General features: G+C 45.6%; 1 protein-coding gene across 1 annotated transcript in view; it reads left to right on the top strand.

Moving 5' to 3' along the window:
- Positions 1–9581: 9581 nt before the first annotated feature.
- LOC310794823 (NLR family CARD domain-containing protein 3-like) overlaps positions 9582–27500 on the top strand; it is a gene marked incomplete at its 5' end in the record, with an annotated part of 19479 nt that continues 1560 nt past the window's right edge. Inside the window, 8 exons of the mRNA XM_083656877.1 lie at positions 9582–9662; positions 14610–14624; positions 15750–15900; positions 16289–18053; positions 18149–18322; positions 18857–19030; positions 23894–24019; positions 24223–24269. Coding sequence (XP_083513003.1) covers positions 9582–9662; positions 14610–14624; positions 15750–15900; positions 16289–18053; positions 18149–18322; positions 18857–19030; positions 23894–24019; positions 24223–24269 — 2533 coding nt within the window. The remainder of the gene's footprint in view (positions 9663–14609; positions 14625–15749; positions 15901–16288; positions 18054–18148; positions 18323–18856; positions 19031–23893; positions 24020–24222; positions 24270–27500) is intronic.

Here is a 27500-nt window from a genome sequence, read left to right as displayed (position 1 = left end):
CACAAAGATATGAGAAGTGGAGCCCAGTCAGAGAAATACCCCCACAAATACCCCCACAACCCCACAACCCCCACAACCCCACGGCCACAAGAAAACCTTTCCACCTGTGAATGTATAGCCCCTGGATTGCCTCACCTTAAAGGAGAGGAGGAACCTTGTGAGGGCCGATGCAGCTTAGAGGCCAAACATAGAGCCCAACTGGGGACCCTCCTCCAGGACAGGCTGAGATGCAATCGATGTTCGGCTAAACATTTGACTGTTGCAAATATGGAGATGAAATTACCACAAAAAAGAGTTGGTTGGTAGTTGAAGGTAAATAAAAATAGTACAGTGGATAACCACAATAATTTTGCACTGTTTTCTTTTTAGAGAAGCATGACATTTCTCACATAGTTATTGAATACCATCATGCTTATTTAATGGAATTGAAGGGAAGTAAGATTTGACCTCAAATCCAAGATGGCCGCTGATCCCATGGGTCTAATGTTCAAATGTGCTCATAACAGTTGTGCACTTTAGGTCGGAATTACATGTCAGAAATTCGGGTATCATTTCAGATCTCCAGTTTGTCTGAGTTGACATCATCAAAGTGTTTTTTGACCTAATTTGAGGTGCAATTATGCAATATGTGTTTATATTGTTTATATTTCGCTCTGATTATAGCAATATGTTGAATTCAACAGCTATTTTACCAATGAAATTAGCTAGCTGAAGTTAGCTGTGTATGTTTTTGTGAATGTATCCTGTAATAAAAGCTTATAGTAATGACTGAGTGCAGCTAACAGCATGTTGGTGTGTTTGTGTGAAGGTGTTGTTGGCTCCACTATGAGTCAGTGTGAGGAAAGAGAGGAGGGGCTCTCTCTGTCTGAGGAACATGACAGCCGGACCAAAGCTAAGAGGTAAGATGAGATAACTGTTCTCAGTGACATCATTACAGCTCAGCAGTGACATCATTACAGATTAGCAGGGACATCATTACAGCTCAGCAGTGACATCATTACAGCTTAGCAGGGACATCATTACAGCACAGCAGTGACATCATTACATCTCAACAATGACATCATTACAGCTCAGCAGTGACATCATTACAGCTCAGCAGTGACATCATTACATCTCAACAATGACATCATTACAGCTCAGCAGTGACATCATTACATCTCAACAGTGACATCATTACAGCTCAGCAGTGACATCATTACAGCTCAGCAGTGACATCATTACAGCTCAGCACTGACATCATTACAGCTTAGCAGTGACATCATTACAGCTTAGCAGTGACAATATTTCAGCTCAGCAGTGACATCATTACAGCTCAGCACTGACATCATTACAGCTTACCAGTGACATCATTACAGCTTAGCAGTGACATCATTACAGCTTAGCAGTGACATCATTACAGCTCAGCAGTGACATCATTACAGCTTAGCAGTGACATCATTACAGCTTAGCAGTGACATCATTGCAGTGACATCATTACATCTCAGCAGTGACATCATTACAACTCAGCAGTGACATCATTACAGCTTAGCAGTGACATCATTACAGCTCAGCAGTGACATCATTAACCCTTCATTATCCTGAGTCAAAGCTCTGTCTGTATCTGTTGTGTTGAAGGCCAGTCCAGCAGGAGAGAGCAGACTCCCCTGTACCCAGCTGTGTGTCCATGAAGAGTGACTGGTCTATGGATAATCCTATGAATTTCAAAGATGGACAGCAGCCTACTGAGCAAAGGTAAGCAGGGGTGCAAACTTGTCACCTTTCGGCGAAATTTGCAGTTTTTAATCCAAAATAGGTCATTTGTGTGATTCGTGTAGATCTGTTGTTTTTTAAATTGGGGTGGGGGGGGGGGGGGGGGGGGGGGGGGGGGCCGGGCGCTGTCTGGCGCTGACTTCCAAGTTGTCAAAAACAGATTCACACTGATCACGCTATGTCTGAGTGTGTGTGCCACAGCGTGCTGTCAATCTCTCCCCCTGCATCATGCACACACAGAAAGGGAGGGAAATAGCAAAATAAAATGTTTTCAATGGCTTCTGTGTGCTTTATACTTGTGCAGAATCATTTTATTTTGAAAATATCCGACGACGTCGTATTGTTATTATCGCTAACTAACACAGGAGTGCAGCCGGTCAGTGCGGTCTGCGTCTCTGCTTCGTGAGCTGGATTAGCTCGCTGGCATAACCAGACGGACCAGATTCCAAAACAGATGGAATTAAAATGTGTCAGACAATGGTTTTGTATGCAGGAGACAAGGCTACAGCTGCAGGATCAAATGGACAAAAAGACTGCAACACCACAAACACGACCAGAGCTCAGACAACAACTAACCATAAAGCACTATCCAGTGGCAGTATGGCCGCCTGTCACTCAACCGGGCCACGCCCTTAATTATGCATAACTTTAAACCTTTATTAAATGTAAACGGCTGAGTTATGCAAAAATTGACCCCCTACAGTTGTTATGAAAAGGTGAAATTAGCTATATAGACCAAAACCGTGTTTCGGTCCAGGCTGTAAAGATGTTTAATTACTGTTGGGGCATTTTAACAGGAACGACGGGACTTCTGAGTCCTGCCTCAAGTGGCCATTCGAGGAATTACAGCTTAAACAAAGACTTCCGCATCTTCAGGGGAAAGGTGGTAGGCTTGCCCCTTGGTCAAACCCTGAGCTAGCCCCCTGGTGGTCACTGAGCAGCTACCAGATCCGTCTGGGGGTTGAGATCTTTGCTCAAGGTCGAGTGGTGGTAGTTGCACAGGGTGGAGAAAGAATCATTCACTCTGACTTTGAAAGTTGGTACTGGGATTCAAACCGGCAACCTACTGGTCAAAACCCTGCTTCTCTAACATGTTTACTGCCACCACCCTGTTTTATCAATCCTTAGCAGGATCCAGCAGAAGAGAGCAGACTCCCCTGTACCCAGCTGTGTGTCCATGAAGAGTGACTGGTCTATGCATCATCCTCCTGATATCAAAGATGGACAGCAGCCTACTGAGCAAACGTAAGAACTGAAAACAGACAAGTTTATTATTTGATTCTACTGAACAGACATAGTCAAGTCAAGTCAAGTTTATTTGTATAGCACATTTCATACACAGATGCAGTTCAAAGTGCTTACCATAAGATGGTCGACACAAGATAATAAGAGAATAAAAGAAGAGGATAAAATAGACATTTAAAAGCATCACATAGGTGAAATTTTCACTAGGGTTTCGAGGGACATGTCCCCCCACCTTTTAAAACCTAGATGTTGTTGTCCCCCCATCCTTAGCAGGATCCAGCAGGAGAGAGCAGACTCCCCTTTACCCAGCTGTGTGTCCATGAAGAGTGACTGGTCTATGCATCTTCCTATGCATTTCAAAGATGGACAGCAGTCTACTGAGCAAAGGTAAGCAGGGGTGCAAACTTGTCACCTTTCGGCAAAATTCGCAGTTTTTAATCCAAAATAGATCATTTGTGTGATTCGTGTAGATCTGTTGAGTGTTTGAAATTGGGGTGGGGGGGGATGTGCCGGGCGCTGTTTGGCGCTGACTTCCGAGTTGTCAAAAACAGATTCACACTGATCACGCTATGACTGAGTGTGTGTGCCACAGCGTGCTGTCAATCTCTCCCCCCGCATCATGCACACACAGAAAGGGAGGGAAATAGCTAAATAAAATGTTTTCAATGGCATCTGTGTGCTTTATACTTGTGCAGAATCGTTTTATTTTGAAAATATCCGTCTGGACGTCGTATTGTTATTATCGCTAACTAACAGGAGTGCAGCCGGTCAGTGCGGTCTGCTTCGTGAGCTGGATTAGCTCGCTGGCATAACCAGATGGACCAGACTCCAAAACAGATGAGATTAAAATGTGTCAGACAATGGTTTTGTTTGCAGGAGACAAGGCTACAGCTGCAGGATCAAATGGACAAAAAGACTGCAACACCACAAACACGACCAGAGCTCAGACAACAACTAACCATAAAGCACTATCCAGTGGCAGTATGGCCGCCTGTCACTCAACCGGGCCACGCCCTTAATTATGCATAACTTTAAACCTTTATTAAATGTAAACGGCTGAGACACAGCCGAAGAAGGGTGTGTCTGAGCTAAAAACTTTGGCACTTCCATGTGAATAATGGCTCCGTATTGGAAACTGTGTATTGATAATGTGTATATCGCGTGAAGCCATTGGAGCCGACCTCCCAGTGGTTAGAGGACCCGCGCATCCGAGACTCTGAAGAAGGAATGAGTGATGAGTCTCGCGCTATCTAGCTGGCTGCTAGCTGGCTGCTAGCTGGCCGCTAGCTGCTCCGGTATGCTTAGCTTTTAGGTGATAGCTCAAACTCAATGTACTTCGGTGATATTTTAATTCCGTTTTACACAAGGTGCAAACTACTGTTGACTTGTCCACTGTGCCATTTGGGAGTTTTTTAAAGTAAAACGAGCCATTTAGAAGCATATTGCTGTCTTTATCCTCCATGCCTGCACAGGCAGGAGACAGGAAACGGCTGCGACCAGCTTGACTACAAGTACGGGTGCTATGAAGGGACAAAATAGCAGCAGGCGATTAACACGATTAAAAATAAATAACGCGTTATGGTCGGCCCTTAATCGCATCGCGATTAACGCGTTAACGCTGACAGCCCTAATAACAACACTATTGCACTATTGAGGGGAAACATCTGAGCTGGCATTATGTTAAACCAAAAAGAATTGGAGGCAGTCAATCCAACATTGATGTTTCGAGCTACTGCTCTTCCTCACGGTGAAAACACACCGCACGCGACTCCTGCACGTAAGCTGAGCGGCGCGACCTTGTGCGCAGCCAGTTTTCATTAGGACACCATGTTAACAGATCTGTCAGTCCACACCGAATTGCACGCAGCGCGCAGCTCACGCTCAGCTCAGCAGACGCTCATGCCGCGCAACTCAGCCTGGATTTCTATTTTCCTGCGCGGCCATCTGCGCCCGTGAGCGACTCTGTCAAGCAGAACAGATCAGATCAGGGCAGACAGGAACTCCCAAACCGGACATTCGTCAAATAAAACCAATTTCAAAGTGAAATAATGTTTATTTACGTTGTTGATTGCCCCTTTGGAAGTGTGCAAAGAGAGAAACAGCAGTTGGAGAGGGGGAGCGGCTTCTAGGGGCTCGTTGCCTGCGGAGCAACAAGTAGAGAGCTAGGACTCGCCTTCTCTCTACAAAAGCACGCACTGGGAAAACGGGAGGAGAACAGACTTAATATGATGCAATTGCATTTTATAACGTCGAAGGTAGCCATTAACAGTTATCCCAAACATATTCCTTTGTATATTTATGTCGTTATTTACTACCCATGATAACGAAGACAGTAGATCTGGGGCAAAATATATAGCGGACGAGCAGAGCGCGCAAAGTGAGCTGCGCTCTCTGTGTGGACACTTTAAGCGACTTCTGCGCGGAGGTGCGCTGCGCGGCGCATGCGCTCAAGTTCCGCGTACCGGTGTGTCCCCGCCGTCAGACATAAAAATTGTTACAAAGACGCCATGTTTAAATACACCCGTCATGTGATAGTCACATGACTCCAGAAAAGATACATAAAAGTTACATAAAAGCCACAGATGCACAACAACAGACACACAGTAGACAAATTATGTTTACATAACCATCAAGTATATATACAGGGTAAAAATACATATAGATCAGACCCTTAGGGCCCTATCATTGTACGGCACTATCGTTTGCGCTGCCTTTACGCTGCGTTTGCGCGCCTCTTATTGCTATCTCCCCAGCGTCTTAAGCTATTGTCTGCCTCCACCGTCCAGTTTTGCGCTGTGATGACACAGGTGTAGGCGTGGCCCAGGCGTGTCGGTGGGCCTCTAGCCTATCATGTGTCTCGCACAAGTGTCATTTAGCGCTGTGGGGAAGATACCGTCGGTATGTGCCGAGCACAAAGAGAGGTTTGGGAGTTGCCCGTTCCAAAATAGGCGTTACAGAAAATGTTGGTGTTGGTGTTAGAAAAAAATCGCATTACATTACATTACATTACGTCATTTGGAAGACGCTTTTATCCAAAGCAACTTACAATAACACCTATAAGAAATAAGAAATCGCCTTAGGTGCTCTCAATTTTAACGTCAGGAAATAGCTGGTCTTAGCGCAAACGCAGACGTATGCCTGAGCGCAGACAGTCTCTACATCTCCGTGCAGTGCAGGAAGTCCTTGCTTGGATACATTTACTCACGGCATGGATGTCACTCCACTCGCGCCTGCACACACTCTTCTCTCCTCGGAATGCCACGTTGAGTTTCAACTATAGCCTACATTCCAGAAAAAACACACCTTGATTTAAAAATGAGAATTCGTTTGTCATGGTTTTATTAGGCTACATAATTCCTGACCATACAGGTCTGTGGTGTAACATTAGATTACTTTAAGTAGGAGACCACATGCCACAGGCATTACCACACCTCCACAATACTTTTGGGCATAAACACGCCTATACGGAGATGTGCGCGGAGATGACGTGAAGCGCAGTGGGCCAACACGCCCACAATTAGGGCTTTGCGCGGCGCTATTCCAGCGCAAAACGGGCGCTAACGCAAAATTACCGCCGTCGGGAAGATAGAGCCCTTAAAGTACATAAGGAAAACAAGATCAGGCCAAAAGGCCATCATACCTTGGAGATGGTATGGTCTAGAGTGGCGCTTCTCAGGGGCGGAGCGACCCTATCAGCCCAGAGGGGGCGAAGCTTTTAGGAGGGCCCACGCCGCCGGCCGCGAAGAAAAATTTGCCTTTTTTGCATGTTTGAATCGGCCGGAGAGACGGCACCCGGTACGGGATGGGTTTAGCACCCCAGCCTGGCTCTCTCGTGAGGGAGAAATCCACAAATGCTACGGATTAGCCTCCTGAAAAGCTGTGTAAAGATCGGCGCGGCCTGGGGTCCTTCAGGCTAGAGCGAGGTGCTCGCCGCAGGCGAATGACGTGCAGCGCACAGGCCTCCTTGAGGTCCTGAGGCATCCTCTTTGTCTATGGTACGGCATAGTAGGATTGCCTTTTGGGAGGGTCTGGTGAGACGAAGGAGGAGCGCGGCCTGGATTAACCCACAGAGCCTTAGCCCTCCATGCACCGAAGGGTCTTTCAATGCTGCGGTGTAGCACTAGCTCTATTGCAGCGGATTGGGCATGATCAACCCTTCCGCGGGCAATGCTGCAGACAGAGTAGGAAGGCTGATCCGTGAGCGGCTGCTTTCGGGACGTGGGTCGGGGTCTTAATCGGCCTCGGCTGGGTCTACTGGGCGAGGGTGTATGATGTTGGACAGACCCGAAACACCTTACGACCCCAGTTAACATCACTGATGACGCGTTCCAGCGCATGCTGAAGCATTGTATCTTGAACAGTGGAATATCTAATTTTAAACACACCAATGTTATTGTCTATTGATTGAATTCCTCTCACACTCACACCACTGACTTTATTAAATAAAGTCATTTTAAGTCCGTGAATATGTATTTCTCCACTCTTCTTCTGGGGGCGTGGCCGCGTTTCAACTGCACAGCAGCGCCACGCCCCCAGAAGAAGAGTCTCTGAAAAGGGAAAGATACCGTTTCCGGCTACACAAATAAGCATCGTACTCGTAAACTGAAAGGTAACAAACATCGTTGCCAGACCGGCGTGAGGGAAGACACCCGTGGCTACGTGTGAGATAGATAGATAGATAGATAGATAGATAGATTTATTTGATGATCCGTTTAAAAAAAAATGCCATACATTAAATGTACATGCAATTCCAAAAAGACATCAAGGATAACACAAAAAGTAGAGTGAGTATTTTTGTCTTTGTGATTCGTGCATGTTTGAAGCCAGCCGAGCTTGCTTTGGGTCTGAATTCCACGGAGAAGGGCAAGCCGTGCGCAACTCTAAAGGAGAATCCATTTAGAGTTGCGTGTCGCGGCTACTTGGACCCCATGGCCACTCCTGACACCTGAAGAAAGAAATCAGCACCATATAAACAATAATTAGATGTGAGCACACTGTACACACTCAATGAGATCCAAGATGCACTGGGTGCTACGGGTGTCCTCCTCCTTGTGTATGAAGGGAGGGCTGTCACTAAGGGTTGAAGAGAATGATCCACAAAGGCCGAGATTCTTTCAGTGACAGAACCCATAGCAGCAATTATGGGGCGTCCAGGGGGTGTGTCCACAAATGATTTATGAATTTTAGGAAGGGTGTAAAATACAGGTGTGATTGGATACTCAACTTTCATAAATGCGTGTTCAGGTTTCGTGATAAGTTTATTTTCAAGGAGCTGGTTGAGTAGACTGTGAACCTGTGTATTAACACATTCACTGCCAGACGTTTTTTTTTTACTGTAGTTAGCTTCTGCCAGAGGGGTTTTTTGAGGATTCTGGCTCATCTTTCAAGACCCGAGGATTCTTTTCTGCTAAGATTTTGTGAACACACAATATCTCAAAAGAACTAATAGAATGTGTGCTTTCTCTGTCTAAAAGAGTTAGTTTGTAGAGTTAGTAGTTATGTAAGCATTAGCAGTTGAATACAGCATGGTTTCAGCGTCAGAAAAATTATTCAGAGATAAACGGCTTTTTGTGAAATTCGATAGAACAGTCACTTTAACCATTCATTTTTGGCATCAGTAAGACGTCAGACATCTAAACAATAGTTTTGAACAGTAATTTCCTCCATAACAGCAGGAAACCCCCCTCTGCTTCCAACTACTCCCTCCGTGGGCGTTCTTCTTGGCTGCAGCGGCCGTCACAAGCTTGTCACCAGTCTCACTGCTTTGCTGCTGCTGCTGCCTGTCTGCGCGGCCGCTGTTTGAGGAAGTCTGGATGGACTCGCTCGCTTCTTGGAGTTTTGGTTGAGAGAAGCTTTTGCGATTCTGGTCATATTTATGCTGCGTGTTTCAAAGTGTGTTCCACCTGTAATCTATTATGCAAATTTGCAATCCCGCATCGCCAGCAATCAGCGCGAAAACGAAAGCGTTTTCCCCCATCCATTTTCATGAGAATGGCTGCTTTTTGCTTGCCTTCCTCTAGTCAGGAGAGCACTGTCGCCACTTAGTGGTTCGGTGGAATGGGTTGTAAACGTTCGGTGGCTCCAATAATTATATAAGAGATGTAAAAGGGTTAGATGCACATCCCACGGTCAAAAAAAAAAATTCATTTTTTTGACGTATTAATACGTCATTGGCAGTCAACCGTTGGATTATTTTTGATGTATTAATACGTCATTGGCAGTGAACGTGTTAAAGACAGAAAAGGGGTTGGGATCCAACTTTCTGTAAAACTTAGAGTTGTTGAGTTGTTGGATTTCCCTGTCATATGAGTCACGGTTGAGGACCACGATAGCACCCCCCTTATCTGCACTCTGAACCACCAATGTTTTATCATCCCTTATATAGCCTTAAGTTCATCCAGTTGTTCCTTAGATAGATTATTCCTCACTTTGTACTCCTTTCTTTTACTAAAGATAGTAGACGCATCCCTCTCAACCAGTCTACAATAAATGTCCAGAGATGGGTTTCTGTACTTGGGAGGTATAAAGTAGGATTTACCTCTAAACTTGCTAGAGGGTTTCAAAGGAGTGGGACTGCTGTTAGGATCATGTGGCTCTGTGTTCGTGGTGGGTTGAAGCGGGACATCCTGTGTACTGCTGCTGCTGTTGCTGCTGCTGCTGAGGACAGAGTTAGTAACCTCATGTGTATGAGCAGTCTCAGAGTGGCCATTACGTTACGTTAAACCAAACCTGGCGAGGATGCATTTGATTAGTGTTCATGTTAGCTGCTGTGGCTAGCGAACACTAGCTCAACTGGCGTGGCCTGCTCTCAGTAGGGCTGTGAATCTTCACTGGCCTCACGATTCGATTCGATTACGATTCAGAGGGCTACGATTTGATTCGATTACGATTATCGATGCATCTCGATGCATCTCGATGCATCTTAAATCGATGCATCACTTTTTTCCGCAATACATGATTTATTTTTTCTCACTTTCTTTTTTCTCACTGTGTGGCTACTTTTAAAATAAAAGTGCATTTGGAATTGCATTGTATTATGATCCATAATTAAAATAAACAACTGCATGTACTTCCATTATATTTTATTTGATTATTTAAAAAAAAAAAATAATAATAATAATAATAATAATAATAATAATAATTTAACACGTTCACTGTCAACGACGTATTACTCCGTCAAAAAAAATCCAACGGTTCACTGCCAATGACGTATTACTCCATCAAAAAAATGATTTTTTTTTTTTGACCGTGGGATGTGCATCTAACCCTTTTACATCTCTTATATAATTATTGGAACCACCGAACGTTTACAACCCATTCCACCGACCCACTAAGTGGCGACAGTGCTCTCCTGACTAGAGGAAGGCAAGCATTTTCATGAGAATGGCTTCCTCGAAGCCATTCTCATGAAAATGGATTGGCGAAAACGCTTTCGTTTTCGCGCTGATTGCTGGCGGTGCGGGATTGCAAATTTGCATAATAGATTACGGGTGGAACACACTTTGAAACACGCAGCATAAATATGACCAGAATCGCAAAAGCTTCATCAAAGCTCTCAACCAAAACTCCAAGAAGCGAGCGAGTCCATCCAGACTTCCTCAAAGAGCGGCCGCGCAGACAGGCACAGCAGCAGCAGCAGCAGCAGCAGCAGCGAGCTTGTGACACGGCCGCTGCAGCCAAGAAGAACGCCCACGGAGGGAGGAGTTGGAAGCAGAGGGGGGTTTCCTGCTGTTATGGAGGAAATTACTGTTCAAAACTATTGTTTAGATGTCTGACGTCTTACTGATGCCAAAAATGAATGGTTAAAGTGACTGTTCTATCGAATTTCACAAAAAGCCGTTTATCTCTGAATAATTTTTCAGACGCTGAAACCATGCTGTATTCAACTGCTAATGCTTACATAACTACTAACTCTACAAACTAACTCTTTTAGACAGAGAAAGCACACATTCTATTAGTTCTTTTGAGATATTGTGTGTTCACAAAATCTTAGCAGAAAAGAATCCTCGGGTCTTGAAAGATGAGCCAGAATCCTCAAAAATACCCTCTGGCAGAACCTACCTACAGTAAAAAAAAAACGGCTGGCAGTGAATGTGTTAATAATCGATTTTTGATATTTGTGAATCGATGCAGAATACGTGCACGTCCGCATCGCGATGCATCTTATAATCGATTATTTTTGACACCCCTAGCTCTCAGGCACTCAGGCTGATCAAACATCCCCGTATTCAAAGCACTTAAACACACAATCCCTGGACGTTTCATTTCAGGTAAAGATGATTCTATATGGTTTACTCCAGCTCTGGGAGTATGAACTCCAAAATCCAATCCACTAACATTATTAAGCTAACCAGGATTCCCACTATAAACCAAATAGGGACTTTTGAGTTGAGCTATATGCAGAACTGGACAGAGCCATCATCTGTTTGGAGACCAATAATAAGGAAACCAAACACACACATTACATTAAAAAAATCTGTCAACATCACAGTGTCTTTTCTTTCATCTTTCATCTTTCCATGTCTTCCCCATTCACTTCAATAGAACTGGCCCCAATGCAAAATTCAAACAGATCAGTAACATGACAATAAAAGTCTAAATTACTAGGCTGCCTTTTGTCATTGTGTTTTATCTGCAGACTAAGCGGTTCAGTTCAATAAATGCCTTTATTTTTTGTATTGTTTAATTGAGTGATACTTTACTAAAACAGTCATATATATTATATCAGAAGTGCTCTTTGTTTTGTGTTTACAGTAGTGATGTCAGTTAGATTTGGTTAGGTCAGAGCTATTGTAACCAGGGGGAGAGACCCCTCAGTTGTTCACTATCCTTCTTTACTGGGGAGCACTCTGTCCAAACCAGCACGCAGAGACAGGTTCAAAGTTCTCACAAGGCATTTATTTGACAGTTAAAAGATAAAAAAGAGTCCCGGCTAAAAGTTTTTAAGCTCAGTCCAACCCGCAGCAGGGGTTTTGCAGCCCGGATCGTCGGAGGGCAGCTTCCTTTGTCGGCGGGTCCAGCGTTCAGGAAAGCCTACGACCAAACATGTCAATTAGAGGCAATAGGCGAGTATTCAGCCTCATAGGCGAAGTAGAGTCGCGTGTGTTGGGGACAACTAGTAAACTAGTGTTTTCAATAAATAAACGAAATAAATGAAAATACGAGGCCAATACTCCTCCAAACTCAAAACAACTCCAAAGATGAGGCCACAGCAAACCAAACTTATTTAAGCCAAAAATAACTAGTTGTCCCAAGCACATACAGTAACGCCACAATGAGTTCCAATGACGTGTCAACTTGTAGATTTATAGAGAGGTACTTAGCTCAGAGAGGAGTGAAGCGTACTTCACCCCTCTACCATTTCCACAGGGCGTCCTCTCTCTTTTCCTCAATCCGGTCCGCTGTGCCGTCCAAGTCCATCTGTCACTTGCTCGTGTCCGTTTGCTCTGCCGGTCTGCTCTGCCGGTTTGCTCTGCCGGTTTGCTCTGCCTTCTCTCCACTCTCCACCTGTATATATGGCAGCTTGTGTGGCCAGGAAAACCCACAGCTCACCCCAGGTGCGCCAATCACCCCAGGTGGAAACGTTCACACTAATCACCAGGTGAGGGAGGGAATTGGATGGGTGCATTCATACAGAGTGAAGGGAAGGAGAGATGACCCACACCCACACACAAGTCACCCCGTGACACTCCCCCCATCCTAATGTGTTCTAGTCCCTAGGACACCAATCAGTGCATGTTCTCCGCAGGGAAACGGCACATCGGCGAGCCCGGGAAGCCTCACCCCACCTGTGGGTCTCAGCAACCTTGGTGGGACAACGTTTGGGCATCCCCCCCTCTCTCCCATCCCCCGTCAGTCATCTACGGTGCGCCCATAGGTACGCAGGGGAGAGAGAGGGGCCCAAGCCGCAACGGCTCCGCTGCCCACACCTTACCTTGCCCACAGGCAGGGCCGTCAGCTGCTCCCCTCTCCGCCGCTTCCCCTCAGTGCGTGTCCCCCAGTGTGTGTGTCCCCCAGTGTGTGTGTGCCCCCATAGAGTTCAGACAACAAATCAAAAAATTTCTTTGGCTCATTTCTACTTGTTCTTTCCCGGGTCAGAATTTCTCGTTTGGCCTCCCCTTCTAATGAGCCCAGTACAAAGTCTGCTTTCTGACAGTCTCTGATTGGCTGAAAACTCAGCATTGTTTCTGTTTGGGATCTCCATTCTCCAAACTTAACATCTGACCCAGCACCACTGAATTTTGGGACCCACGGGCCTCCCATAAAAAAAGGGCATCATCATCGTCTGCTGTCCTGGGGTTGGTGCCTCGTCATCTGACATGCTGGAGGACAGTTGCTCAACCCAGTAAAGTCCTGCCCGACAACGCCAATTGTAACCAGGGGGAGAGACCCCTCAGTTGTTCACTATCCTTCTTTACTGGGGAGCACTCTGTCCAAACCAGCACGCAGAGACAGGTTCAAAGTTCTCACAAGGCATTTATTTGACAGTTAAAAGATAAAAAAGAGTCCCGGCTAAAAGTTTTTAAGCTCAGTCCAACCCGCAGCAGGGGTTTTGCAGCCCGGATCGTCGGAGGGCAGCTTCCTTTGTCGGCGGGTCCAGCGTTCAGGAAAGCCTACGACCAAACATGTCAATTAGAGGCAATAGGCGAGTATTCAGCCTCATAGGCGAAGTAGAGTCGCGTGTGTTGGGGACAACTAGTAAACTAGTGTTTTCAATAAATAAACGAAATAAATGAAAATACGAGGCCAATACTCCTCCAAACTCAAAACAACTCCAAAGATGAGGCCACAGCAAACCAAACTTATTTAAGCCAAAAATAACTAGTTGTCCCAAGCACATACAGTAACGCCACAATGAGTTCCAATGACGTGTGTCAACTTGTAGATTTATAGAGAGGTACTTAGCTCAGAGAGGAGTGAAGCGTACTTCACCCCTCTACCATTTCCACAGGGCGTCCTCTCTCTTTTCCTCAATCCGGTCCGCTGTGCCGTCCAAGTCCATCTGTCACTTGCTCGTGTCCGTTTGCTCTGCCGGTCTGCTCTGCCGGTTTGCTCTGCCGGTTTGCTCTGCCTTCTCTCCACTCTCCACCTGTATATATGGCAGCTTGTGTGGCCAGGAAAACCCACAGCTCACCCCAGGTGCGCCAATCACCCCAGGTGGAAACATTCACACTAATCACCAGGTGAGGGAGGGAATTGGATGGGTGCATTCATACAGAGTGAAGGGAAGGAGAGATGACCCACACCCACACACAAGTCACCCCGTGACACTATGGAATAGTCTTTTAAATCACCCATCTTTGCTCAACACATCTGTCTTTTGTCACACCAGGTGTGCATAAAATACAGGTTAAGAACTTATTTCTTTAAATACAAAGATGTGAAATAATTATCGGTTATTGTATCCGTTATCGGCCAGGAGAAGCAGATATTTATCGGTTATCGTATCGGCTGAAAAAAATCCATATTGTGCATCCCTAATTTACAGTGGATTTCACTGTGTGTGTGTGTGTGTGTGTGTGTGTGTGTGTGTGTGTGTGTGTGTGTGTGTGTGTGCGTCCGTGCGCGCGTGCGTGTGTGACATTATATGACCTAATACTTCATGTGTTCTCCAGAGTCCACCAGGAGAGGTCAGAGGTTCCCAGTGGTCAGTCTGTCCAGGAGCTTCAAACAGACCTAGACTCTACATTTATGGTGTGTAAATGTACAACACATTTTACTGCAGCTACTGAATTACAAAACAACTACTCTGGTCTGTTGTTGTTGTTGTTGTTGTTGTTTCTCCTCTAGTCTCTCCCAAGACTCAAATATTATGTTGAATCCGTGCGCTCCGCATACTACACAAATGAGTCTGTGCCACTTCACAGCCACTGCTGGGGTTTGAGGGCGGGTCTAGGCGGGTTGAAATTGAATGAGTGACAGGTCATAGGACCAATGAGAGAGCGGTTCGAAAAATGGGCTGCGCCTCCCGTGCAGAGCCATTTAGATAGAAGAGTCCCGACATCTCCATTCACTCCAATGGACCAGTTTCTTACTCTCAAGAGTTCCAGGAATTAAGGTCCTGGATTAAGCAGCACTGTCGAGTTGCAGCAAAATAGACAGTTTGTGTTGTACTCTGAAAGGGTTTTCCCCCCCTTGAATCAAATTGTACATTATCAGCTTTATTTTAGCATGCAAAAGTAGCGCGAGACCCATTCCTGGCTGTTCATTGGCTAATGAGTCTCACATTTTGGTCATTGGCTAATGAGTCTCACATTTTGGTCCTCCGCTGACGCCACTCTCTCTCTAGAGGACACTACTCCCGTGTCGTCTGATCGCAGATTGCAAAGTCATTACTGAGTGGTGGAGACTGAATCCACCACTGGCCAATCACTGGCCAAGTAAACGGTTCACTTCCGTCCCCAGCTGGCTGAGGGGAGTGTCCCAGACCCAGAGAGAGATCTGCAGCATGCAGTAACGTAGTGTATCAGCGTAACAACTCTCATGGGTCTGGCGTTGAGACTATTTTTCCCCAAACCCTGTTCCATCAGGAGGTCTTTTGCCTACTTCCTGGTCATTATTGTAGATAAGAATTTGTTCTTAACTAACTTCTTGCCTGGTAAAATAAAGATTGTTGGTTGATGAGGTCTTCAAGCTGCACTCTTTAGACCAGTGGATCTGATGTTATTACAGTATTATTATTATTTTTCAGAATGTTTAATTCAAATGTTATTCTGTTGCAGCTGCTTGAGGAGAACATTGTCACTTTTGTGAAGAAGGAGCTGAAGAGAGTCCAGCTGGTTCTGAGTCTGGATTACCCAGAATGCTTAGAGAGTCCGAGGGAGGAGGAGGAGGCTTTTCTAAACATCACACTGCTCTTCCTGAGGAGAATGAAGCAGGAGGAGCTGGCTGACTCTCTGCAGAGCAGTAAGAGGCTTTAACAGCTTTAACATGATGGAGGGAGGAAGTGGTGGCAAAATGGGAGATATATGATTAGTTAAATATAGACATTTCTCAAGAAAGATTGATTCAATTCCAGATTGCAAAATAATATTCACAATCCTTATGAATCATCAGCTAAAATCATTGATTTATTCATGTGGGTGTATAATGCTGAACACAGTATTATTTAAGAACAAATGCCACCACAGATGCATTTCACATTGGGTAGCACACACAGTCAGGACCTGTTTGTCCACCAGTGATGAGCAGAATAGATGCCATGTGCTTAGGAAAAGTATGCAATCACAGATTAATATTTACACTTCTCACATTTACAGCAACATCCACTGATTGATGTAATTTGTACTTTCAGAAACTCTTGCTGGAGTGTGCCAACGTAATCACAAATCCAGTCTGAAGGAGAGGTTCCAGTGTCTGTTTGAGGGGATTGCTAAAGCAGGAAACCCAACACTTCTGAATCAGACCTACACAGAGCATTACCTCACAGAGGGAGGGAGTGGAGATGTCAATGATGAACATGAGGTGAGACAGATTGAAGCAGCATCCAGGAAACCAGTGAGACCGGAAACAATAATCAAAAGTGAAGACATCTTTAAACCCTTACCTGGAAGAGATGAACCAACCAGAACATTGATGACAAAGGGAGTGGCTGGCATTGGGAAAACAGTCTTAACACAGAAGTTCACTCTGGACTGGGCTGAAGACAAAGCCAACCAGGATATACAGTTCACATTTCCATTCACTTTCCGAGAGCTGAATCTGCTGAAAGGGAAAAAGTACAGCTTGGTGGAACTTCTTCATCACTTCTTTCCTGAGACCAAAGGAATCTTCAGATTTGACAAGTTCCAAGTTGTGTTCATCTTTGATGGTGTGGATGAGTGTCGACTTCCTCTGGACTTCCAGAACAACACGATTGTGACTGATGTTACAGAGTCAACCTCGGTTGACGTGCTGCTGACAAACCTTATCAAGGGGAAACTGCTTCCCGCTGCTCGCCTCTGGATGACCACACGACCGGCAGCAGCCAAGCAGATCCCTCCTGAGTGCATTGACATGGTGACAGAGGTGAGAGGCTTCACTGACTCACAGAAGGATGAGTACTTCAGGAAGAGATTCATAGATAAGAAGCAGGCCAGCAGAATCATCTCCCACATCAAGACTTCACGAACCCTCCACATCATGTGCCACATACCAGTGTTTTGTTGGATCACTGCTACAGTTCTGGAGCTTGTGTTGAAAACCAGAGAGAGAAGAGACATGCCTAAGACCCTGACTGAGATGTACATCCACTTCCTGCTGGTTCAGTCCAAACAGGCGGATGTCAAGTATCATGGGAGTGCTGAAACAGATCCAATCTGGAATACAGAGAACAGGAAGATGATTCTCTCTCTGGGAAAACTGGCTTTTAAGGAGCTAGAGAGAGGCAACCTAATCTTCTATGAAGCCGACCTGAGAAAGTGTGGCATTGATATCAGAGCAGCCTCAGTGTACTCAGGAGTGTTCACACAGATCTTTAAAGAGGAGCGTGGGCTGAACGAGGACACTGTGTTCTGCTTTGTCCATCTGAGCATTCAGGAGTTTCTGGCTGCAGTTTATCTACTGTCAGGAAGTCAATCAACATCCTGGTGGTCAACACTATCAAGAGACAAATCTAAACTAACACGCCTCTACCAGAGTGCTGTGGACAAGGCCTTACAGAGTCCAAATGGACACCTGGACTTGTTCCTCCGCTTCCTCCTGGGTCTTTCACTAGAGACCAATCAGACTCTCCTAAGAGGCCTGCTGACACAGACAGGAAGTAGTTTGGAGACCAATCAGAAAACGGTCCAGTACATCCAGGAGAAGATCAAGGTGAATCCCTCTTCAGAGAAAAACATCAATCTGTTCCACTGTCTGAATGAGCTGAATGACTGTTCTCTAGTGAAGGAGATCCAACAGCACCTGAGTTCAGGAAGTCTCTCCACAGCCAGACTCTCCCCTGCTCAGTGGTCAGCTCTGGTCTTCATCTTACTGTCATCAGAAGAAGAGCTCGATGTGTTTGACCTGAAGAAATACTCTGCTTCAGAGGAGGCTCTCCTGGGGCTGCTGCCGCTGGTCAAAGCCTCCAATAAATCTCTGTAGGTGCATGCATAACTTGATGTCTTCAATATGAAATGCAATATACAGAAAAAACTATTTTCAAATTTCTTGTTCATGGCTAATTCTTCCCCAGGTTGAGTGGCTGTAAGCTGTCAAAGAGAAGCTGTGAAGCTCTGGCCTCAGTTCTCAGCTCCCAGTCTTCTAGTCTGCGAGAGCTGGACCTGAGTAACAACGACTTGGAAGATCCAGGTGTGAAGCTGCTCTCTGCTGGACTGGAGAGTCCACACTGTAGACTGGAGAGTCTCAGGTCAGTATCCCTTAAGCCCATGGTACACCAATCAAACCTTCTCCAACAAACACAAACACAGATGTTTGTTTGGTGCCCCGTTGCTGGCTGTCGTTGTTTGGAATTGTTTGGAGATGTTTGGTCAGATTCAACATGTTCAATCCTTTATAGAGGTCTTCACAGGTCTACTCGGGTATTACACATAATGATAGAATAGATAGCGATAGAATCGGACCCGACCCGGACCCTAATTGATCATAATAAATATGGACCCGGACCCGTACGGGTCTCGGGTCGGGTCCCAGGTCCTAGGATCCGAGTAGCCCCGTGAAGACCTCTATAAAGGATTGAACATGTTGATCAGCGCTGATCATGAGAGCAACGTATGAAAACACACAGCGCGCACAGAGGAGGCTCTCCTGGGGCTGCTGCCGCTGGTCAAAGCCTCCAATAAATCTCTGTAGGTGCATCCATAACTTGATGTCTTCAATATGAAATGCAATATACAGAAAAAACTATTTTCAAATTTCTTGTTCATGGCTAATTCTTCCCCAGGTTGAGTGGCTGTAAGCTGTCAAAGAGAAGCTGTGAAGCTCTGGCCTCAGTTCTCAGCTCCCAGTCTTCTAGTCTGCGAGAGCTGGACCTGAGTAACAACGACTTGGAAGATCCAGGTGTGAAGCTGCTCTCTGCTGGACTGGGGAGTCCACACTGTAGACTGGAGAGTCTCAGGTCAGTATCCCTTAAGCCCATGGTACACCAATCAAACCTTCTCCAACAAACACAAACACAGATGTTTGTTTGGTGCCCCGTTGCTGGCTGTCGTTGTTTGGAATTGTTTGGAGATGTTTGGTCAGATTCAACATGTTCAATCCTTTATAGAGGTCTTCACAGGTCTACTCGGGTATTACACATAACGATAGAAGAGATAGTGATAGAATCGGACCCGACCCGGACCCTAATTGATCATAATAAATATGGACCCGCCGACCGGACCCGTACGGGTCTCGAGTCGGGTCCCTGATCCCACTCAGATGCACCACAGAGAGGCACAGGAAATAATTCCTGCCTGTGAAGTAGCCGGCATCCCGTGTTGTGCACAACCACGCTCTGACGTATGTGTGCGTTTGCGTGACAGGTCTACCTGAGATTGTGAGGATTACTTTTTCTTTTCTTCTCTTTTTACATAGAAAACACTGCATTCTGGCGGGCAATGATCTAACGCAGTAATGCAGCCTTTCTTGGATTAGTAACTGTAATATAATTACTGTTTTGGAAATTGTAACGCCTTATATTACTTTGTTATTGAAAAAGTAAGTAATTACAGTAACACACCCAACACTGTTTATATTTCATCGCGTGGTGAGTACACAAGTCAAAACATGTACATGTGAGTGTTTCTGGCGCTGTTAGAATTTGTATTTTGGGTGACTGAACGGCGATACCATAAGCCGCTTTCAGACATGCCTTGGAATTCGGGAGTTACAGTATCTAGAGGGCATCCGGATGGCGGTGTATGTATGTATGAACACATTTTGGTGAGCTATGCGAGCTCCCGTGACCCTCCTACTATCTGGAGGTGAGACAACCTCGAGCCCTTGTATCAGGGACGGATTGTCCCCCCCCCCCAGAGCTCCGTGAAGTAGCCAGCTCAGTGAGTGCATGAGGAGAGGGAGGGAGACAGAAAGCCAGCGTGGCAGATTATTATTATACTGTATGTGAATGAGCGAGCAAAAACAACATCATGCCGTTTCAGTTTTTCCAAATGAAGCTTGAACCTGCTCCGTGTGTGTCAGCCAACAGGCTACATGTTGCTGGATTGAAATGCTCATGGCTTTGATCTTATTTCATTTCTGCATAGCTTCGCACAGCACACACATTTAATTAGCATTTTTGGACGCGAGGGTAGTCCTGCTTCCCAGTATTGGACATTGCTAGGTAGGGTATCTGGATCTGGTTGCGTTCATGCCTTTGATTTAATGTTTACACAGCATTAGTGAAGATTCACGTGTAGAACCGCAAATTCCAAGTAGCGTCAAGTCAGGCAGTATAAACGGAAACTTCAGGGTATAACCTTCGCAATAATAGCAATTAAATGAAATAAATGCACGTGTAATGTTTTTTTGTGTGTGTTATCCGAAAGATACAGAACAGAGATAAACTGGAAGAATATCTGCTCCCTTCGAAAAGTCAATTTTAACCCGTAGTGAGTCGACCATTCTGATATCTTGTTACTAAGCAATACCACATTGATTTTATTTTGAAGGTAAAAACGTCTAGCTTCCTGTATTCTGTATAATTCTAGTAGGGTTGACGCATTTTAGGACTGAACATAGCAAAGACCTGTTTTATTTTTAGCGCTTGAGACTCGAGGAAATCGATGCATCTGGGCGTGAGTTGTAGGGTTGTTTAATTAATTACTAACGTTATGCGCAAACGATTATATGCCGTGAACGTTAGCAGTTATCGCCCATTAGCTATTTTTAGCAACTTGTTTTCAGACTCTGCATGTCATGATAGTTTGTTGAATGTCAATGCGATTCACTTAAAGCAGCTACGAGCAAGATTTTCGATTTTTATTAAACAGTCTGAATGTAATATTGATGCATCACATCTTAGCTATAATAGTAGCTAAAACCAAAGCCGTGTGAATCGGAGATTGCTCTCTTGATGATTATAGAGTCTGTGTCTGTCTCCTGGCGGGCTGGATAGACCAGGAAGTGAAATGAAAGGTTTTACGGCAGCTGCCTGCCTTCAACCGTTTCGCTCTGCCCGAGCAACATACCATAAACAAGGAGAACGCCATGCTCGCTACATCCAGGGGCTTGCTACTCTCGCGAACATCTTTCGTAATATTCTAACAGTTTGTTTGGAAGTAATTTTGTTATTTTGTGGTTATGGATGAAGTCGCTGCCGCAAACCGTTTCATTTCACTTCCTGATCTGCCCCGGCCGCAGACAGACTAATCATCAAGACAACACTGGCCGATTCACTCTGTGTTCAAGCGAGACTACTCTGCGTTGGTCTCGTCTACTATTAGAGGTAAGATGTGAGGCATCGATATTAAAATTAGACTGTCGAAACAACAACAACAATCGAAAACCTTGCTCGTAGCTGCTTTGAGGCTATGCTCAGACAGTGAAGTACAGCTGTGTGGTCAGTTTTCACAACTCCCCATTGTGTGGTCATGTCCAAATTCCCCCCACCCCTGCCCCCTCTCTACTTTACACCCTACTTTACATGCTCCACATGTATGAAAGCAACATGCCTCATGTCTGAAAGGGTACACTTCACATATCCCCCGGGTCAGGCTCAGGGCAAGGGAATTGGAGGAATAACACTCCAACCTGACAGGAGGAACTAAATACAGTACCAGCAACAATTGTGCAGCCTACACATTTGAGGCCATAGAGACCTCCCAGGAAGCTACAGGATGAGGAACCAAATAAATTTAACTGAGCAAAATATCAATCAAAAAACCATGTCTGACTCAGAGAAATGGAGAGAAATCAATATCATCATTCAAACAGGGAAGGTGGTTGCTTTTAGCGTTACAATCCTAAATGTTTCTCTTTGGAGATGTTCCGAGATGTTCCGAGCTGTCAGACAAGCTCGGAACATTACTTCTGACCCTTTGCATGTACTGAACCCAGAATATGTGCTCATGAGGTCCGGTAGAAGATATAGAATTCCAAAGTGTAAATACAATAGATATAAACACTCCTTTGTCCCTCTCTCAATTAAGCTACTCAACGATAACTAGCTGCTCCTTACTAAGGTAATGCACAAGGGTGTATGCAATTTCACGTTGCAACTATGCAATTATGTCCTATGTTTTTGTATCTGATGTATCTGTGTTAAATGTCTGTACGCAGCTCGAATCTCTGTCTCCAAGACAAATTTCTCCCAAGGGAGACAAATAAACTTGAACCTTGAACCTTGAACCTTGGAGGAGATGTTTGAGTCTATCCCCTCCTCTGGCAGATTTGGGGATGACTTCTATTACCATGAAATGCCATGCATTTCTGTGTTGGGCCTCTACCCTGATGAAGGCTCTCTGTAGCTGAAACGTGTTGGTCTTTTTAATTGTGTAAGATTTAGCCATGCCACAATAAAGGCTTTTTAACTGTTCTACCTGAAACAGAGTGGCCTTGGATTTTTCAAGTTTTTCCTGTACTCTACTCCATTTTTTGACTTTTACAAGGATCCAACTTGAACTTTTTCTCATGCTTCTCTCCACCCTCACCAAAGAGCACCTGTTTCAGTGATTTTACTAAGGACCCACGCAGCACTTCCTCAACCCTTCTGTTAAATAAAGTTTGACTGAGCTCCAGCTAAATTGTCAAATCAAGTATTGCAGCCTGCTTGCCACCCAGGCACTTACTATATGTAGCCTACTTAATTTATATGATATAAATGTAACCAAACAGGTCGGCTTTGTGCACACAGGAGAAGTAGTTTAATTTTCTTTTGAAGAGAGATCCTTTATTGATTTGTTTGGAAGAGGGTTTACTCTGAACACATTTGAGAACTGAACTGAATTGAAGAAACTGAATGTTTACCTTTTGCTGTACAGTACCTCCAATACACTGGATATTGGGTTTGCATTCTCACTCTGATTATGTAAGGGTTAATGCACGACGAGGTGTCCATTATCAGAAATGATTGGATGACGTGGAGGCGTAAACCGTCCGAGGCGAAGCCGCGAAGTCCAATAATTTCTGATAATGGACACCTTGAAGTGCATTAACCCGCTTATACCATGGTCACTTGCCAAAGAAATAAAACAAGACCATTCATTTATATTTCCATGCATTTTGCAATCAAAATCTAGTTTTCATAACCTTGAATATGAGTTGAGAACCGGCGATACAAAATAGTCCCCTCAGCTGCTCAAGATTAGGCTATCATTGGATAAAATGGCCGCTTAGTGCCTGCACCTGGCACAATTCTAGAGTCAAGCTAACTAATAATTTAGCCAATTGTATGTAACATATGAAATAAAAGCAAACGGCAATGTCTAAGAATGCAACGCCATGTAACTGGCTCGTTAATTCTTGCATTCAAGGGAATTACATTAACGTCTGCGAGTCTTATAGACGTAAATGGCTCGCGCTGCGCTCGGAGGAGACTGAAAACCATCAGCGTCTCTCAGTGTGTTGCTGGTAACTGCCCATTTCGTCGTTTTCCTTTTATTGATCTCGTCTTTTTCCTCTTCGACTTGATTTGTATCAGTGATAAGAGGCAGCGTGCGCTCTGCCTGGCTGCTGCTTGCTGCAAGTTGTAAACAGAGGGTTTGACAGTTGACAGCTGAGAGCCCGGCTTCTGTCAGCTGACCTCTCTGTGCCTCAGTTGTTGAAACCTGAAAAAGTAGAAAGGACTTCTAATATTCTGTCAGACAGTGAGTAGGGAACTCTCAAACTGCAGCACATAACCACATAGCTGACCAGCCAACGGTATGAGGCAGTAACCGTTTTGCTAGAATTTGACGGCATTATCACAACTAATTTCACAGTAGGCTGCTAATCAAATCTGACATGGATTAATTTGTGTGTGTGTGTGTGTGTGTGTGTGTGTGTGTGTGTGTGTGTGCAGTTTGTCAGGCTGTCTGCTTACAGAGGAAGGCTGTGCTTCTCTGGCCTCAGCTCTGAGCTCCAACCCCTCCCATCTGAGAGAGCTGGACCTGAGCTACAATCATCCAGGAGGCCCAGGAGTGGAGCTGCTCTCTGCTGGACTGGAGGATCCACACTGGAGACTGGACTCTCTCAGGTATATATTTAAAACGCATCACCCTCCCCTATTTCCTCCAGTGACCCCTTCCATAAATAACGAACAGTCCCTATTATATGGAAAACCCTTCATAGGGAAGGTTTTGTTTCTGTTCTCAAATAGAATACTCTGGTCTGACTTTGTTTGCCCCACAGTGTGGACCATGGTGGAGTCCAGAGGTTGAAACCAGTTCCTTGGAGGTGTAAGTGTTTATCTCCTTAATAAATGCACGACCGTCTGTCTGTATGTTCTCTGTTTATCACACATCTCGAGAGCCGTTCGTCCGATCGACTTCAAACTTGCCGAGTGTGTTTCTGAGACACTGAGAAAATGCAGTGTTGAATAGTGCAAATTAGACACATGACATGTTCAATATTAATACTTTTAGACAAGATTTTTACTATAAGCACCGCCCCACTGGGATGCGCTGGCGAGCAACTAGCGAGCCGGAAGCTGTGTGGCGCTGGCGGAGCTTAATAATATATGTGAAATTTGTGGACCTATAGGAGGTAAATCTGTGCATGGATTTTATTTTCTCCAGCGGATATCTTAAGGCTGCAACACACCACCAAAACTTCAAAAGACAAAGAATGCCGACTGTTGCATCACCTCACATCTCCTGTGTCATGGCCAAAAACTTGCACTTGAACACACTGCAAAGACAACAGTCAACTAGTATAGCACGTACGTTACTGTGACTGCATGAGACCATAGTCAAGTCAAGTTTATTTGTATAGCCCTAATTCACAAGCATGTCTCAGAGGACATGTCTCAGAGAAAATATGTCTAGCTAATTCTAGCTGACACAACAGTAGCAATTACAGTAGTAAGGAAAACACATTGAACAATCATATGATAGAGAAATATAGAAAATATAGAAATATAGAATAGAAAGGGTGCCATGCTTTAGGGTAGAATGGGTGCTATGCTTTAGAATAGTGGGGGAGGAGAGTTCAGGAGAGGGAGGAGGTGGGGAGTGTGCAGGGGAGGGAGAGCAGGGGGAATGTGAGAGGAGAGAGCAGGAAAGTGATGAGGTCAATTTCCCACATGAATGGGAAATGTGGGGGAGGAGAGAGCCGGGAAGGGGAGGAGAGAGCAGTGAAGGGGAGGAGGTGGGAAAGGGAGAAAGAGGAGAGAGCAGAAGAGGGGAGGAGGGAGGGAGAGCGGGGGATGTGGGGGAGAAGAGAGCAGGGAAAGGGAGAAGGTTGGGAGGGAATGGGAAATGTGGGGGAGGAGAGAGCAGGGAAGGAGAGGTGTGGAAGGAGCAGGGGAAGGGGGAAAGAGAAAGATGATGGGTGCCATGGTATAGAATAGAATGGGTGCCATGCTTTAGAATAGTGGGGGAGGATAGTTCAGGAAAGGGAGGAGGTGGGGAGGGAGAGCAGGGAGAGTATGAGAGAGTATGAGGAGAGAACAGGGAAAGGAGGGGATGCCATGCTTTAGAGTAGAATGAGTGGCATGCTTTAGAGTGTGAGAAAGGAGAGAGCAGGAAAAGGGAGGAGCAAATCAGACAATCTGACTACTCTAGCCATTAACCAGAACTAACTAGAACACAGGGAATCTAGCTAATCTACAGCCTAGTCTGCCCTGTCCTATTCTGCTCTAGTCTAGGCTGCGGTGGCAGTCGACGGGCGGGCGGGGGTGCAAGTCAGGCCAGTGAAGGACACCTGAGGAGGAGAGAGAGAAGAGGGGAGAGCCAGTATGAAGGAATCTGCGCAGAGGTGGAACTAAGTTTGGCAGCTAATAATTTCCTGCCTATACTGCTGGGACAACTGATACTATACTACAAAATCAAGTCTAGATTTATCCTGATACTGCTGGCTTGAGACAGCCCGCTCAGCAGTTCAGGACTAAGTTTATTCAGCGGATATTAGATATTCTGTCCATACTACTAGGATGACTAATACTATACTGTTAATTCAGGTCTAGGTAGTCTAGGTCTAAGTTTAGACTGATACTGCTGGCTTGAGATAGCCCGCTCAGCAGTTCAGGACTAAGTTTATTCACCAGCTATTAGTTTTTCTATCTAAGCTACTGGGTCGACTGATGCCATATTATTAAATTAGGTCTAAGTCTAAGTTTATACTGATATTGCTGGCTTGAGACAGCCCGCTCAGCAATTCAGGAATATATATACTCAACAGCTAATAAATGTTTCCAGAGAATGACACCATCAAACACAACCATATGATTGGGAAAATAAATGGGTTTTGAGTGTAGTTTTGAAGATTTCAATAGAGCCACCTTCCCTAACTGACCATGGGACTGTGCATATAAACCAGATACATGAAACAAAGCAGTGTTTGCCAATATCTGATAAAAAATGGTTGCAAATGGCCCTGCTGTTGTCGGGCCTTGCCTGGTCTTTTGCTTGTGAAAGAAGAAAGGAAGAAGTAGATGCGTAAATATAAGGATAAACTGTACTAAATGTGTCATATCATACAGGCTCAAAGGGCTTTCCTGAAGCCTGCTGTTGTGAACATTTCGAGTGATAGCTTACTTGATGTAAGCCAGTATGGCCCTCAGGAAAAACATGTTGCCCACCCCTGGTCTAAGCGCTTTCCCCAAGTTTGAAGTTGATCGGACTAACTGTTATCGAGATAAAGCGCTTTCTGTGTTTGCCAGTAGGTGGTGCTATGCCGAATAGCATGAAACTTGACGTAAGGTGTGTGTGTGGGGGGGTGAGGTGTCTGTGTGTGTGGGGGGGTGAGGTGTGTGTGGGGGGGTGAGGTGCCTGTGTGTGTGGGGGGGTGAGGTGTGTGTGGGGGGGTGAGGTGTCTGTGTGTGGGGGGTGAGGTGTGTGTGTGTGTGGGGGGGGTGATGTGTGTGTGTGTGTGTGTGTGTGTGGGGTGAGGTGAGGTGAGGTGTCTGTGTGTGTGTGGGGGGGGGGTGAGGTGTGTGTGCCTGGGGGGGTGAGGTGTCTGTGTGTGTGTGGGGGGGGGGGTGATGTGTGTGTGTGTGTGGGGGGGTGAGGTGAGGTGTCTGTGTGTGTGTGTGTGGGGTGAGGTGTCTGTGTGTGTGTGGGGGGGGGTGAGGTGTGTGTGTGTGTGGGGGTGAGCTGTCTATGTGTGTGTGTGGGGGGGTGATGTGTGTGTGGGGGGGTGATGTGTGTGTGTGTGGGGTGAGGTGAGGTGTCTGTGTGTGTGTGTGGGGGGGGGGGGGTGAGGTGTGTGTGTGGGGGGGGGTGCAGCTGTCTGTGTGTGTGTGGGGGGGGGTGATGTGTGTGTGTGAGGTGAGGTGAGGTGCGTGTGTGTGTGTGTGTGTGTGTGTGTGGAGGGGTGAGGTGTGTGTGTGTGGGGGGGTGAGCTGTCTGTGTGTGTGTGGGGGGGGGGTGATGTCTGTGTGTGTGTGGGGGGGGGTGATGTCTGTGTGTGTGTGTGGGGGGGGGGGTGAGGTGTGTGTGTGGGGGGGGTGAGCTGTCTGTGTGTGTGGG

Source organism: Poromitra crassiceps, assembly GCF_964638095.1.
Source record: "Poromitra crassiceps genome assembly, chromosome: 20".
Taxonomy (NCBI): domain Eukaryota; kingdom Metazoa; phylum Chordata; class Actinopteri; order Beryciformes; family Melamphaidae; genus Poromitra; species Poromitra crassiceps.
Note: the sequence above shows the minus strand (reverse complement) of the source record. Positions and strands in the feature narration are given on the sequence as shown.